General features: G+C 41.2%; 1 protein-coding gene across 3 annotated transcripts in view; it reads left to right on the top strand.

Moving 5' to 3' along the window:
* POC1A (POC1 centriolar protein A) overlaps nt 1-16,816 on the top strand; it is a 60,842-nt gene that overhangs the window by 8,737 nt on the left and 35,289 nt on the right. For all 3 annotated transcript variants that reach the window (XM_075761908.1, XM_075761906.1, XM_075761907.1), the window contains 3 exons: nt 527-634; nt 1,984-2,099; nt 8,048-8,181. In XM_075761908.1, coding sequence (XP_075618023.1) covers nt 527-634; nt 1,984-2,099; nt 8,048-8,181 — 358 coding nt within the window. The remainder of the gene's footprint in view (nt 1-526; nt 635-1,983; nt 2,100-8,047; nt 8,182-16,816) is intronic.

Below are 16,816 nucleotides of genomic sequence, written 5' to 3'. Positions count from 1 at the left end.
TCTAGGTAGGGACTTGGGTCCCGATCCTGTAAAATGTATGCCTCTGAAGAGAGATATTGATCTGTCTTGTGTATGAAATTTTGAGATGGGAACTTAATGCTTTCTTCCAAGGCACTTGAATGATGAAGCTGCTTCTGCTGCAGCTGTTACCTTGGGAGTAATTGTGTTGCTCTGAATGCTTGTGGCAAGGGTAGGAATTGTTTTGAATCATGGCAGAGAAACAACTTGAGATACACTTAAATTGAAACAAGTAGGACAGGAGATCTTAAGTCAGACTCAAGACTTTCCTGAGGGTTATTTTATGTGCTTATGGAATTGGGGATAGTTATAGAGGATAGTCCAACAGAGGACTTATGGTTTGCTTTTTTCCTATAAACTTAGTGATTGGATCTTTAGTCTCACTGATGCCAGTGTGTTGTCTTGAAGAGCGAGTGTGTTTATCAATATACCTTGACAGCTGGCCAAATCCAGTGGACCCTGTCCACCTTTTGGGGACACTTCTTAACTGCTATAACTCTTATCTTAGATTCTCTCCTGATGGACGATTGATAGTGTCAGCCAGTGATGATAAAACTGTCAAACTGTGGGATAAAACCAGCAGAGAATGTATACACTCCTTCTGTGAGCATGGGGGGTAAGTACCTTGTGGTGCATGGGGACTGGCCTTCTTGTGATTTCTGAAATGGGAATGCCTGGTGAATGTATACCTGGTTTTGTGACTGCAGTCAGAGGTCCTTGTCCTGACACTCATTTCTGCCTCCTAAAAAATCATTACCTATTATAAAAGCAGCCAGCAGAGGATGAGATGCAAAAAGAACTTCCAGAATTGCTTTGACCTCTTTATGACTTCTTCAGATTGGAACCTTGAAGGTTATATTTTGATAACTGTCCAACATGTCAAGCCTTAGTTTCTTTATGCTTGTTTATTTTTGAAGATACTGAAATACTTTATTTATTTTTCTAGCTATATTAAGCTTTTTTATTTTGCTATGAGTTGACATAAATTAAAAGAGCAAAAATGTACTGGCAGATTGGTACTTGGATGCTTTGTTTCATCCTCAAACTTTTGAATAACAAGATTATTCCAAAAAACACTTTGTATTCAGACAAACAGCTGTTGAATTGGGATTTTTTTCATGGAGAATGTTGCACCACAGCAAAAGTTAATTTGTACAGACACAAAAGTCCTTAGAGAATTGAATCTTCCTAATTTCTTGCTGCATTGAATTTTTAAGTACAGAGTTGTGTTCTTTCCAGGTAATATACAATGATACCAAGACAAATGCAGACAGCATTATTTTTTTCCAGTGGTCTTAAGAATATAGCTTGACCAAACAACCTATTGAAATATCTCAACTTCCTCAGCATTTGTTACAAGAATACTCAAAGGATAATTAATTTTATCCAATTTCTTGTGTGGATTGGGTCAGGAGTTAAAGATACTCTTCACTGAAGGTTCTGCAGTTTTTACTGTACTTGGTGTTCAAAATAAAAATTGATTGCATACAGGTCCAGAAAGTAATCTGGTCTCGGCCTCACTAACTTCCAAGTGGCAACATATGATTCAGTAAGTTTCATCTTAAAATTAGTTAAATGTGATAGAAGAAAAATATCTGTTCAGTCTTGTACACACCACTCTAGAAATCCTATTAATTTAATAGAAGACATATATTATGCAAACATTAAATGAACACTTGAGAATCTTGTTGTGACAGTCAGATCCATCAGATTTCAGGAGGCTTGTATCCACAGCTCCTACACCTGTAATACAAAATGTTGAAGATAGCATGCTTAGATATAATACTGCAGTCTATTTGAGGTTGTAAGCAAAGTCTTAAGAGAAACTCAGCAGTACAAGTTTTCAGTTTCTCCTCACTTTCATAATGTTCAATGCATCATCATGTAGCTTCCCTTCTTGAAGAGACCTTTTTGATCTTTATTGAGAGTTGAATGTAAACAATTGGGTTTAACTGCAATTTACAGGTTTGTGAACCATGTGGATTTTCATCCCAGTGGCACATGCATTGCTGCGGCTGGCACAGATAACACAGTGAAGGTGTGGGATGTTAGGATGAATAGACTTCTTCAACATTATCAAGGCAAGTTGAAATCTTAGAAAAGTCAGACCTTCCCATGTAATGATATGAATTGCTCTGAAGTCCAAGGACTTACTTTTCCATCACCTGCTGCTTTTCCAGAAAGGCACTGGGTTAGGCCTACTAGTGGAAGCCTTTTTTCACTAAACATCATGCTTTGCTTTGTGTTAGCTCCAAGACTGATTCTCACATACTGGTAAGAAACACCTCTGTTCTGATCTCTCCTCCTCTGCCCACCACCAAAAAGCAAAAAAGCCTTGATGCCGAAACTGTCCTGTTTTACAGGTGTGTATAGGTGTTATCTGTGATGCCACTTGGCTTGTATTCACTGTTCTTGAGGAGATGATGTGCAGTAAAAAGAATGTGGCCTTTGCCTCTGAATAAGCCAATAGGAGGAGTTAGATGCATTCCAGCAAAGCAAAAGGTTGTTAAGTTTTTCATGAGAAAATTAGGAAAAGTTAACAAAAGAGGAAAATCGACCAACTGCAATTCTATACTATGATCCATGTTTATAGTTCCTTCACCAGTATTTGTTGGGTTCCCAGCTTTCAGAATTAGCTCTGACTTTGTTATGGCTTGTCCTTGAAGTAGCTAGCTTTTATATTTAGGACTCAAAATCTTTTTTTTTTTTTCCCCCCTTACCTTCCAAATGGCATCTCGTCCCACTACCTGTTTTTGTCAAACTGATTAGTGCTGCTCTTTGGTCAACTGGATAGGAAAAGGGTGCTTTCCTATCCCTGAAAGCTTCTTTGAGTTTGGTTGTCCTGTTTTGTGCATGTGAGTTTCTTGAGCCTAAACATGGCTGCTCTTTCCTTTACTACTAACAATTTTTAGGGCTGCTGTAGTGTTTTATAAATCCATACATTCTCAAGCACCATTTCCAGTACAGATAGCTTATTAAACTTAATTTTGCTAGCTTTTCATGAAGACTGCTTCTGGCATGCCAGTAAAGCAGATCAGAGATACAGGACTGGAGCTTGGCGTGGTGCCATTCACATGGGATACTGTCAGCTCCTGCTGTGACAGTCTCACAGCTCAATGCCAGGCAGAGTAGGAAAATAGCTTGCAGTTGATTTCTGTGAACTTTGTAACCTAAGAAACAAGAATCGAGTTCTAAATTAAAGCTGTTGGTCCTCCTGGCTTTATGTAACTAGAATTGCTTTTTAAAGTGTTTTTGACTGTATCCTTTTACTCACAAGGCAATGAAAGAATTTGCAGGCTCTCAATACAGGTTCTCTAGTTTCCCTTGATTTAGAAAGGCAGAGAAAGTGTAGTGATGTTTAAGGCACAGAGTTCTCCTTTTTGTCTTCCTTCACAGCAACCTATGAAAGACTAGATCTCTTTTGGTAGATAAGAGCAATGGGAGTTACTCATCTCAAAGCAGATGCAGGCTGTCTGCAGAGAAGCTATTAAGATTATGAAAGTCCTTTGGGTTCCATAAAAAAGTAAATGAAAGATCCCCAAAAAGAGGTTACTGAGGAGTAGAAACAGTCTGCAAACTTTAGAATGCTTTTGTAATTCTGCTGTATAAAGAGGACTGTTCTTTTGTTCTTTGCATATAGATGGAAACACCCTTATGATCATCTGATCTGACTGTTGAACGCTGATGGCGGCACCACCATCATTGGAACAGGGTTTTTTCTACCTAAGAGGAAAAAAACCATATTCCTTATTTTTAGCATCAGCTTTGTAGTGCTAGATCATGTTTTATTGCTGGCTTCTGCAATCCCAAGCACAACTACAGGGTGAGTGGAGAATAGATTGAGAGCAACCCTGAGGAGAAGGACTTGAGGGTGTTGGTGGATGAGAAGCTCAATGTGAGCTGACAATGTGCACTTGCAGCCCAGAAAGCCATATGTGTCCTGGGCCGCATCACAAGAAGCGTCACCAGCAGGTTGAGGGAGGTGATTCTCCACCTCTACTCTGCTCTTGTGAGACCCCACCTGCAGTACTGCGTCCAGCTCTGGGGCCCCAGTACAAGACAGACATGGAGCTGTTGGAGCGAGTCCAGAGGAGGCCATCAATATGCTCAGAGGGCTGGAGCACCTCTGCTATGGACACAGGCTGAGAGAGTTGGGGTAGTTCAGCCTGGAGAAGAGAAGGCTTCAGGGAGACCTTAGAGCAGCCTTCCAGTACCTGAAGGGGCTACAGGAAAGCTGGAGAGGGGCTGTTTACAAGGGCAGGGAGTGACAGGACAAGGGGGAATGGCCTCAAGCTGAAGGAGGGAGATTTGGATTAGATATTAGGAAGAAATTCTTCCCTGTGAGGGTGGTGAGGCACTGGCACAGGTTGCCCAGAGAAGCTGTGGATGCCCCTGGCTCCCTGGCAGTGTTCAAGGCCAGGTTGGATGGGGTTTTGGGCAACCTGGGCTAGTGGAGGGCGTCCCTGCCCATGGCAGGGGGTTGGAACTAGATGGTCTTTGAGGTCCCTTCCAACCCTAACCATTCTGTGATTCTAAATGTGGGGTCCTCCTCTCAAGCGTATTCTCCCTGTGTAGTCAAGTTGAGCACTCTTTGAACTCTTTTTTCAACTGTAAACCTGCCTGAGCTCCTTGAACTCTCATATAATGCAATTTAAAAAATTTATTTCCTCAGCTATTCTTATGGACTCACAATCACTCTTAGATCTCTGATAGTTAACAAAATCCAATGGCAATCAAACCTTTTGTCCAATTCATCGGTATTGAGCTGGTATAATTAGTGATGAATGCTGAAGTGTGATTCTTTGTGTAATAAGTATTGTTAACTTGTGACCCATATCAAAACTTGGAAACGCCTTTCTGAAGTCTTGTTGCTAAAATAGGTAGTGTGTTCAAATACTTGAATAGTGTCAGATTGTCCTTTAACCTACTTTATCAGCTTTTCAACAGTGGCAAGATCTGCACTGTGCATTTCCAGCCACAGTATAACTTGGCTCAAAAATCTTCTCTTCCTGCTTTCTGCTTACTGCTATTAAATTGTCCAAATCAAATGTGTTTTAGGTTTGGCTGCCAGGTTTTTTGTCTTGGAATTGCATATTTCCCCTGTATCCCACCCTTACTGAATGGCATTTTAGTCTGACACTAGCTATTGAAGCGATGTTTTCCTGTTCTGAGTGTTCTTTTTAACAGTTACTATATAAATCCTAGTTGTGTATTAAACTTTGCAATAGTCATAAAAGCCAAAGAAACCTGAAAATGCAGTGGTAGCTGTATGCAGCCACTTCATGCACCTGTGGCTGCAAACAGATGCGTTTGTAACACATTCTGGAGATGTGTTTTTAAGTCTTGCTCTTCTGAGGGTTTAGCTGCTTGCCTTTTGGCTAAATCCGATCTAGTTTTGTGGCTCTCCCACGTGAAGTTGCCATCTCAGTCCCACTAGAGGGCAACTCTTCCCTCCGGATGTGCTTATGCTGTCTGATTTCAAGGGAATCCATTTTAAAGACTTGAGTTGCATCGAGGAGTTAATAGATAAGTAGCCCTGCCGCAGACTCTTGCGTGTTCAAGTTGAGTTGCTTTCTAAAACTGATGTCTCTTAGTGGTGTTGCTCTTATTGCCAGGACTTGTTCCAACTGTGACTTTCATAAATGAAAGTTGGAAGTAGAGAGCAAACTGCAAAACCATTTGTATCGTGTGTGGGTTTTTAGCAAAGTAAAGTATGCTCTGGTCATGTTTACTCTGCAGGAGAACAGACAGATGCTTTATTCAATCCTCTACTTTGCACTGACTTTTTCTGTACAGCAGAGCATCCCCCTACAAAAAATGGCCAATGTTTGTTGCTTGATGCTTTTTCCTGTGCAAAGTTGTGTGTGGGGCACCTCTGTTGCAGGGCTATGGAAACAGCTCTAACCTCTTTATAATTGCTGTTTAACAAGAACAATTGGTACTTTTATACAGTTCATGTGGAGCTGAATGGTGGTTATCTGGTCACCAGGGACTGTAGCAGTGTCAAGTCCACCTTAAATAAGTTGGTGTATTCACTGATTACATAAAACTGACTTGGGACAGTTATGTTCAGTCACTCTATAGGCTGGCATGACACAATTTGAGTAATTAACCCCTCAGTAGAAGTCCCTTAAATGGCCTTTGTTTTTCTAGGGCTTAGCTGGCAGAAAGGTAGGCTTGTAGCAACAAGTCAGTGGGAGATGTCACCTTGTGCTGCACTGGATTTGTTGTTTACAACATGAAATAAAGTGAGGTTGCAGGATGTGTTGGCAAATTTTTGGAGAGGTGTTGTGAATGGTCTTGTAGGAGGTATGAGCTGGTTTGGCAAAAGAGCGATGAAGTTTTCTCTGAGCTCACAGCAGCCAAGAACTCCTTGGCGCAGCAGCTGCGACTGCTTACACGGCCACAGTCTGTGCGATTTCTTTCCATTATGAGAAGTGTTTTTTCTGAAACTGGAAATACTTTATTCACTATCTGGAACTTGGAAGATATATTATTAACTTTGTCTGTTTCTGGTGTGATTCCTTTCAGGACTTGCCTTAGTCGACAAAATATGTTTGCCTTTATCTAGACACTAATGGGGTGAGGAATATTACAAATCACTTGGAATAAAATTTTCAAAGGAGAAATCTATTTAGCACTCTTTCAGGAGGAAACACTCCATGTAGACTTTTTCTCCTTTAATACATAGTGTAATGCAGGGCTGGGAGGTAGAGGCAGATGTAGCTGTGTGCTAGAGGTAGTGTTCACCGACAAGAGTTAACTGTTTAGAAGTTACCTGTGTTGAGGTGAGGTTTTCTTCTGTGTTTTTTTTAATAGTCCAGGTCCTCAGAACTTAAGCTGAAGTATCTAGTGTTCCTGAGAGTTTAAAAAGTAGATGCATTCTGTCTTATAATTGAGCAAGGTTATTTCACATTTCTGCTTCAAATCCACATCTGCGAAAGATAATATTTGGGTTTAGTGTCTTAAAAGTGTATTTTGAGGGGTTTTTAACATGCAGTTTGGATTTGGAATGCATGGTAGACTCTCAAGGGATTATAAACTTAGTTGGGGGGATCTATTAGTCGTAGACTTGAGATACCAGGACATTTGGAGGGTACATAGTATAATTAAGAACAAATGGATAGCTAAAACCCTCTTCAAGCATAGTATTAATATTCTATAATGTCACATATGCTCAGAAAGCTGTGCATATGTAAAGTACTGCATGTTCTTATAAATAAATATGTTCAATGGCCTGTTTTGTAAGAGTTTAGGGAGTGGGGAAAAAAGTCCTGCATTGGATAGATGTTTAATGTTACAGTAAAATTAAAGAAAATGCTCTAGAATAAGAGTGAAACTACACTTAAGTCTTTTCAAAATAACTCTTAGGCTTCATTGTCATGCAGGAAGGATTGCTTTATTGGAAGTTCACTCTCTTGATAGTTTGTCCATTCATGCTTGTTTTAAATTTTAGGTGAGGTGAACTGGATGTCTGAAGGAATAATGCTTATACTGGACTATTTTCAAGTTGCTGGTTCTTCTTTCCTGCTTTCTCTTAAACCTGGTCTTAGTCGGGTGGTAAACCAAAAGAACCTGTGCAATGTCAACTTTTGAGTTTGTCTTTCATCATGATTTCAGTCTTCTCCTTAATGTACCAGCATATAGGTTTTATTCTAGAATCACTCGGGAGCAAGAACAGCAGCTCCACAGTTGTAAAATATGTCCATGTCCAGCACTCTCACAGAATCATATAGCTCACTTGTGCATGTAGTTACATTTTGGGGCTATGATGGAAGCTTTGGTAGCCTTAAATTTCCGAGAATAACTGGCAAAGCTTCCTTTTTCCTTTCAATAAAGCAGTGCCTATTTTTGCAAGAATTGAATACTGCCCTTGTTCTCTAATGCTTTGAAGAGTTTTTTGTGGAATGTTTTCCTGTTAAACTTGTAACAGAAAATTGGAATGTGCTTGTACTTTATTTTATTCTTTTGCCTTGGGCTTGTGTAAACTGGTCTTGGTGATCATTATGTACGTTTTTTCCATCTTTAGTGCACAGTGCTGTGGTAAACAGTCTTTCCTTTCACCCCTCTGGAAACTATCTGGTTACTGCTTCCAATGATTCAACTCTTAAAATTCTGGACTTGCTAGAAGGAAGACTTCTGTACACTCTTCATGGTCACCAGGTGAGACAAAGCCATTTCTACAGTAATTACAAACCCATAACAAACTAGGCAAATTTGTGTTTGAGCCTTTCATTCTTGATGGCTAAAAATTTTCTGAAAACTTCCTTGCATAAAACAATGATGATAGTACTAATAATAATCTTTGTTTTGAAGGGAAGGCCTATGGAGAGGGCAGGAGGTAAGGCAGGAGAGGAGAGGATGAGAAAGCAAGGCAGAAAGGGAGCTCCATTATTGAGGATGCAAGTCTAAGACCTAAGGGGCGCAGTGTGAGCTGCGCCCTGGACTTTAACCCTGGGTCTGTCATGCACACTCTGTACTGCAACTCTGACTGTTTCCCTCTCTAGTGGTGCAAATAACCCTTGGTCCCCTGACAGGTGTTGTAAAGATAAATGCTAGTCACCTGGCAGGAGACTTAAGGACAGTAAAGGTAGAAATATATTTTGGGATGCGATTTGGGAACATGTTTCTATTTTGTTAATGGACTGAATTAAATAATTGAAGGTAATAAATGCTGCTGGTTGTTTAAGTTTAACTGATTGGCCTATTAGTATTATGCTGCTGGATGTGTTGCTTGTAAGGTTAGTTATATGAATGCTTGGAGCTTGCTTTTTAAATGTTAAATGAAAATAGATAGACTAATTTCATTGTCCATGCTGAGTGGGGCTCAAAGGCATGAAAAAGCAGACCTGCTTTAAATGTTCCCTTTCCAAAGGGACAAAGAGAACAGAAATTATTTACCCACTTGCCTCTCTGTTAAAACAGAGGCAGTGCCTTAAAGCATCAAAACTAGCTCAGGAAAATCACAGCCTGAAGCTGTTGAGTGGTGGGGGTGGTTCTGGGCAATAATGGTAACTGCCTAAGCGGCAAAATAGATAATTCTGGCTTCTTACGGCTTTTGTTTAGTGACTCCCTTGTCTGATGTCTGGAAAGGTCAGGTTTGTTCTGTAACTTCTTTTATACTATGTATTAATAAACTTTTTCTCATTTTTCATAATATTAATGGGAAAATAAGATGACCTCATATTTAAAGTTCTAATTCATGGGAAGATCTGATTAAAACTGACCAAAAGGTTCAAATGCTGAAAAGAATGGAGGAGAGAGAATAAATGCTGGCTATTCTAACATGTAAACCTTGACTGCATAAAACTTCATTGATTAAAACTGGACTAAGTGGATACTCCTATCAGAGGCTGCAAAGCTGCTAACTGTTGTCTTAACAGACAAGAATGAAAATGAGATTAATTGGCCAAGAGTGTGCTTAGGAAGTAGCTTTTTGGAAAAGGGTAAGTGTGGAGGAACAGTGGATCTTTGCCCCTCTCACCCCTTCCTCAGGAAGGGATGTGCCTGGTTATCGTTTGGCAGGAGGCTGAAGTTGGTTTCCATTTTCCTCCCTTCAGAGCTGTAGGCTGTTCATCAGAGTGCAGTGGCACAAAAAGAGTTTAGCTTTGAATGAGAGTCCAAAATGGATTATGGTGATGGAGATCTGCAGAATTAGACAACAGAAAGTCCCTTTAGGCTGATGCTGTACTTAGGGCTTCTACAAAATGTTGGTTTGTGAATCATCTGTTCAGAAGTAAAGTTAAAGCTCTGTATTCCCCCCCCCCCCCCCCCCCCCCCCAGTTTTAGATCGGTAAGATGATGTCTGCCACTCTCCTAGGCATCTAACTGGTGTTGGAAATGCTTTAACACTGGCACAGCTGAAGGGTAGTTGCCACTGTGGGATTACACCTCCTTTAGTTTGGAAACAAGTAAAAGTACAAAAGTGGCTGGTAGTGCTTTCTGGCCTTCTTTAAGGGTATTGCACCAAGATGGCTGTAGAACCAGTCCTGGCATAGCCCTGACTGGCATTCCCTCTGCTGGCACATGTTGTATTTGTTGTGGGTTGGTTCTTTTAATACGTGATTTAACAGATACCTTACTTTTTGACTAAAAGTGCAGGTAACAGGTGCTTCACTCACACTAAGCAACAGGCAGTGACAACAGGCCCCGCTTTTATCAGAAGCTGCTGGGATGCAGCACTGGCTGCTTCTCTAGCTTGCTCTGCTCATAGAAAAACCCAGACTACTTAATACTGCGGTCTTTTTTTCCCCCCCTCTGTTCTCACTGTGATTTCTGCCAGTATCTCCAAGTGGCTAAAAATGAAGTGGGTGTGGATTTTTTGGGTCATTAAGTAGATTTGCCTTAAGTGAGGGCTATAGGTTAGTCACCAAATGAACAGCCTGTTCTGAAGACATTCTTGAGTTGTGACTTTGTGTGGGTGAATATGCTGGTTGAGACTTTGTTCCTGCTCTGACAGCTGACTGCTGTTATGTGTTTCTGGGAAGGCTGCATGCGAGCGGACACTTGAAAGAAGAAAAAACCTTAAGGTCCTTTAGACATACTTTGACGCAACTGCTGGAGTGCCAGGAATTTGTTAGCAGCTGATTAGCTGTAGTTTACATAGGGAGGATTGCCAAGTTTACATTGCTGTCTTTAATTGTAATGTAGCTGGCACCCTTGTAGCAGAAGGATCGTTAGAGACAGGAGTTTGCAGCTTGGAACTGACATCTTGCAGCTGGGAAATATCATTTTGTATTGTGCTGCGTATTTTAGTTCTGGAGTGCTTCAAGCTGTTAAGTACTCTTGCCTAATTCCATACCGATGAGACACTGGATTGGTATGTACATCCACCTCTGGTACTGAATCATTGTGGAGGAACAGAATGTTTTGGGGGCCCATAAGTCACCTCCTGAGAGTTTCTAGAGGAGAGCAGGTATGTACATGGTGCTTGTCTGCCCTTTGGGGAGGTTTGATTAGAGCATTTCCAGACCAATTTCCTTAGTGGAATGGAAGTTCTGAGCAAATATTTAGAAAACATCTGCCTAGTTATGTTTATAAATAGGAAAACAGAAAATGCAAAGTTACGGTTTTCCAAGCAATCTTGACTTGAACTGTGAAGTAGCTGCATTCTACCTACCTGGGTGGCATAAGTGCTCTCTGCTTTGCTGGCTGACTCGAGCAACGTCTTCTGAGCAGGTGCACAGGAAACAAATATGCTTCTTTACTGTCGACTGCCAGCTCTACCTAGGCGGCATTAAACATCTGTGCAGGCCTAGCCCTCTTTAAAGGGTGTGAGGACATCTCAGGGCTGTGCAGAACTGGACCAACAAAGGGAGAGAAGAGTGTGTTGCAAACAACAAGCAATTGACTTCAGATGAGCATCTCTGAGTATTAAAAGGAAATATGAGTGCTTTATTCTTCCCTTTTTTTTTTTTAAATTGAAGCTTTCAGGAGTTAAAAAGCTACCAAAGATTCAATTATAAGGTGCCAGTATAAACTTTGTTGGCTGTAGCCCTTGCTCCCTGGCAAAGGAAGGTACAAGCATGACAGTTTTTCTCTGTGTACTAATACAGGAATTTTTTGAAGCTCAGTGTGTTGAGAATCCTTGGGGCTTCTTGTCAGAGGTATTCTGCATGAAAATGACTCTTGTTACCATTGCCATCTGTCTCTTGTGATTTTCTCCTTGGTTCCTCTTCTCCCTCCCTTTCTCTCCTTTGTTATCACCCTCATTGTGCACTTTCTAAGAATCTGCCCTTTTTATCTAAATGCTTTTCTTGTCCTTACCATTTTTGATGTGGATTCTTTCCACTCCATCCCCACTTGAGGACAATACTCAGCTCTGTCCTGTGCCTCTTGATTTGCCAGTGTGCAATACTTGTGCTGACACTTCTTCCCCTCTCCACATCATCTTTAGGGTATCTGTGTTCTTTGTAAAAAAGACAACAAACGTTTATGGCTTTCATAGCTTTTTTCCTAACTCTAAGATTTGGATTTCCTGTCTGATGCTTTTTCTGCAGGAGGTGTGCTGCATTCTGTACCAGATTGTGAAACAAGTGTATGTTAACTGTCACCTGTCTTGCTCCTTGCATTTCTTCCTACCTTTGTCTTCTCTGAATTCAGCCTTCCTTTAAGTATCCTGCTATTGTCTTTTCTGATGAGACTGAATAGATCTTCATGGCTGTGGGTTTCCTTGCTGCAAGTTCATCCTTGATCCTGAGGTACAGGCTCAGTGCTCCTGCCTCACTGAAAGGTCTGTTAATTTGAATTGGTCGTCACTGAACTCTCTTCACTACTGTCTCTGCTGCTGAAACCAAGTGATAGGTGAGAGACATGTGACATCCAGCCTCTTGTCTCAGGCCCTCTGTGTTCTTTGGCACTCAAATGCATTTATCGAGTTTCTTACCTGCTCTTGGTGTTTTCCTAATTGTTTTGATCACTTATTCTTTGCATCTTTTGCTCCTCTACCCTCTGTCATTTCAGTGTCCATCTGTCCAAGTGTGACTTGCCCTCTTCTGTGCTATGAAGCAGTGGAAAGCACTGTGAACAGTGGCAATGACTGCTCTGTTCATTATTATTTCTTTTATGCCTTGAACTGATGATCCCAGTGTGTTGGTTGCTGTTGGATTTGCTTCTCAGACCTTGTCACCACTTGTATCTCCTTCTCTTTGTACTAGTTATTCTATTCTAGGAGAGTTTGAATGTACAGCTCATAGCTTCCCAATTCTACATTTCCTTTTGTGGGCAGCAGAAAAGCTCACCTTTTAATTCAACTATTTGCATTCTCTAGATATGCCTTGTTCCAGTTCTTGGCACCTTCCTTACTCTCTTACCTGGCTCTTCTCTGGTATGCATTAGTTTCTCCTAAGGGGGGGAAAAAAATAATCTACTGGCATCCTTGACCCCACTAGTCTTTCCAGCTACCTTCCTCTCTGCCTCTCCTTTTGTTGCATAGACTGCATCATTAAACTAGTCTCTTCTGGTTTATTCCTGGACCCTCTCCAGCCTGGCTTTTGTTTCTTCTGTTATGCTGAAGCCAAAATGTTAGCTCTGTTCCTAGCTGAAGCTTGCAAGTCTGGCCTCTCTTGACTTGAATTGACTGTTGGTGTTGGCCCTGCTGTTCTTGAAATCGTGTGTCTTCTGTCCTCTAGCAGTTCTGTGGGGGAGGCAATGGCGTTCAAGAGGGCTTTCTCTGACTGTCCACTTATTATTTATAGATGGTTCACGTTCATCTATCTGCATGCAGGTAGGACTGTTTGCTCTAGGCATATTTCCATTTCTCCAAACTAAACTCTTGGCCTTTCTCTTAAGTGTTTATTTCTGAGATCTATTTTTAGCTCCACCTCTTTGAAAGCTTTGTGTTCTGGGATGCTATTCCTGTTTTCTCTTGTCATTCCAGTGTCAATTGTTAATGATGGTATTAGCATCCTGCCAGTCACTCATGCAGGGCTAGTATTCAAAGCCAGGACACAGATTACACCTCTAGGTGATGAATGCATTCAAGCCATTCAGAACAGTTCTGAACATCTTTTTCTAAGGCCACACTTAGTTTTGTGCATGCTGATCAACCTGTGAATTGCTAGGGCAATAAAGGCCTTGTGATTGCTAGGCTCCTTCTGTAGGAAGTGGGAAAACACGGAGAAGGTATAATCTCTATCTCTGGGGGGGTAGTCTGCATGTCAATTAGATTGCCTTTGCAGGCCAGAAGGGTAAGGCACAGCATGTTACACAATGTGGCACGTCACCTGGTGTTTCAGCCGCCATGGCATGGCTATCTGACCTTGCCCAGATCTTGTTCATTGGGAACGCTGCTGCAAAGGACTAGGCTTAATCCTGTTAACATTTCTTCTGTATGGCTGATTTTTTTTTCATTTATTTCCAGTTTCTTTGCCACATCCAGTGTGCAAGTGATTTGTCCTTTTCAAGGCTCCCTGGGGCTTATCTCCACCCTGCCTTGTGGTGCTCTTTCACTTAGAGGAGATGAATTAAATGTTGATTAATGGTGATGTTCTTCCCACTCAACATTTCCAATAGATGACTCTTTGCTCCCTTCTGTACTTTTCCTCAAACTTTTTGCAGCACTCTCCCAGTATCACCAGAATTGTTACTGTAATGTCAAACTCTATTTGACATGCATAAAAGCTCAACAGTCCTCACGTTGTTGGCCTGCTGTGGACTAAATAGGAATGTTCCTTAGTACTGACTTGGTGTATCTAATTGTCCAATCCCTTCTTTCTGCAGCTTGCTGTTTAATCTAAGGCAAGAAGGTGTAGGAATTTAGGGACTGGTGCTAGAAGCTTGTGTGCAGCACCTGAGAACAATGAGGATGCAGAACTGGAACTTCTGAACCCCCAAGGAATACTAATAGATATTGTAGCATGCTACAGAAAGAGGAATAAAGTGATCCTTTAGAAGGCTGCTGCATCCCACATGTTCTAGCTGCATGGGAAATAAGCTTAAAATTCTCCCCACAACTTGTGCAGAAGAATATGTAACTGCTGCTTTTTGACACTTCTAATGCAAACAGGAAATTTGAAGGGGGGGATGTGGAATCTGAAAGAAGATTTGAATTCTTCGGTCTCCAACCATATACTTATTGTCCAGGACTGCATCAGAAATCTACTGGATCTCTGCCATGCCTACCTGGAACAAACGGGGGTTAGGCTGTGTCTAATCACTGGCAAGTGTAGCTTTTTGTTTTGTGTGTTTATATTAACAATGTTGCTATAGCAAACCTGTTATATCCGGGAAGAGTGCTGTAAGTGTATGTAGCAAAATACTTTTATGTAAACAAATCTGTAGAGGATGTTGTGTCTATAGACTTGTTTGTTCCCTTTCTTTCAATTTATAGACACACATTCAGTCTTTGATATCACTTTCTATTTTGGGAGGAATATGCTAAATTGAACTCGTTTTCCCCTTCAGAATGCCATGACTCAGAGTCAGTTCATTGCCTGTTTTGATGTGACTTGTACTCTGCTAAATTTTGTCTAATACACTGAAATATTTAGACTGATAAAAATAATTTTGTGAAACATTGCTCCTCTCCAGCATTCTTCACTTGTGCTTGCTCCTGAACACTTTGTCTTAACGTCTTAAGGTTTTTTTTCCACCTTCCCTACTCTGTTTTATTACAGTCAGAGCACAACTTCTGTATCCTCAGCTCTGTTATCTTTGAGCAATATTCACCACTGTGCAGTTTTTCTGGCTATATACTTGTGTTTGCCCTTTCTTACTGCTTTTTTTTGTCTTCTGTTTTTGTGGGTTTTTGTCTCCATTCCTGACAGTGTAGTTGGAGAGCTGAACAGCTGGGGAAGGTGGGTGGGAGTAAAAGGCAGAAGCACGCTTTGTCTCTGCTGATTGATGGCAGTGTCTTTGGTTTGAAATATCTGCACTATTTAATGCTGTGTTAGTTGAACAAGCTTAGTCACAGTAATGAGTGCACATGCATTTTGAAATTGCTGCTACTAGATCATTTCTGGCAAGATCTCTCGAGTGAGATGTTGCTATTAGGTGGCCTCAAAACTTTTTGAAATCACTGCAGGTGAAATGATAATATGGAAAAACCTCAATCTGTTTTAAGGAAGCTAAAGCTCTTCGCACTGGGAGTGACCACATCAAGACTCTAGTTTTGCCAGCATAACCCTGTGCCAGTATATTTGAAAGCATGCAGGACTGTGGGACACAGGTTTCAGTGAGAGGTGGGTGCTTATCTGAAATGCAGTTGTGGGTATTTGTCTACCTTCAGGATTTATAATGATAAGCTCGCTTTTATGAAGGAGAGAAAGAAGGGAAACCAGAAACAAACTAGGTGTGAGATTCCCATGCGATGCCCATTGGGAAGATGTGAACTCTTAATAAAATAATCTGTCCCTGCAACTTCATACAGGGTGAGGAGAAGTTTCTTGTTTGCCTTCAGAGATATATGATCTTACTTGAAAGAGGATAACTCCACTTCTGTCAGGAGGCGTATATCTGTCTAGTGGAGTGTTGTTGTTGTGGCTCTTCTGGTTGTGTTTGTTTTGGTTTGTTGGTGTTGAGGGTTTTTTTGTTAGCCTGTCACTAGTTCAGCTTGCTTTTCCCAGCAAACTTGGCCATAGGCAGCTTCTAGAAATGCTTGTTCCTGCCTCTGCCCACTTCAGCTTGGGCAAAAATTCAGGCTTAGGACAGTCTGCAAAGTAACGTAATGTGTTCAGTAGCTGACATAAAACTTCACTATCTGGGTTCTCAGCTGTTTATTCTAAGCAGAACAGTTTCTGTTGTGCCTGTGCTCGAACGCATGTAACGATTTCCCAGCTCTGTTTAACTGCGTCTCAGAGTGTCTGTCTCATCCTTCCCGTGTGCGTCCTCCTGTGTGCTTTCTGAAAGGTTGAAAACATTCAAATAGATGCATGGTGTGAAATGCATGCTTTTACTCAAGTAGTGCTTTAGCACCATTTAAAGTCTCTCAGAACTGACTGTTGTTTTAAGAGCAAGGCTTCTTCAAAATGCAAGTGCCTGCACTGTGCAAAGATGATCCTGGATGCATTAACTCTGGCATCTTTTCTGTACAGCTACTAAGAGAAAAGTGGTTTAAGTGGTTTTATTCTTCAGTTAAAACCTGGTAACTAACACAAACCTGTATAGATCATTAGACTGTAGCTTTAAAATGGCAAACAATGATAGTGTAAGGAGTGCCTGCCTCCTACTTGTGTTCTCCTCTGCTGTTGCAGGTGCCTGTTTGGTTTGAAGCCTCTGTTATTGCTTGGCTACGTGCCCCACATGTAAGGGGATGTGACACAATGATTCTGTTTTGTTTCTGATGCCTTTGGATGTCCCC

The sequence above is a fragment of the Balearica regulorum genome, chromosome 10 (genome assembly GCF_011004875.1).
Source record: "Balearica regulorum gibbericeps isolate bBalReg1 chromosome 10, bBalReg1.pri, whole genome shotgun sequence".
NCBI lineage: Eukaryota > Metazoa > Chordata > Aves > Gruiformes > Gruidae > Balearica > Balearica regulorum.
The sequence above is the reverse complement of the archived record's forward strand: the minus strand, read 5'-3'. Positions and strand labels throughout refer to the sequence as shown.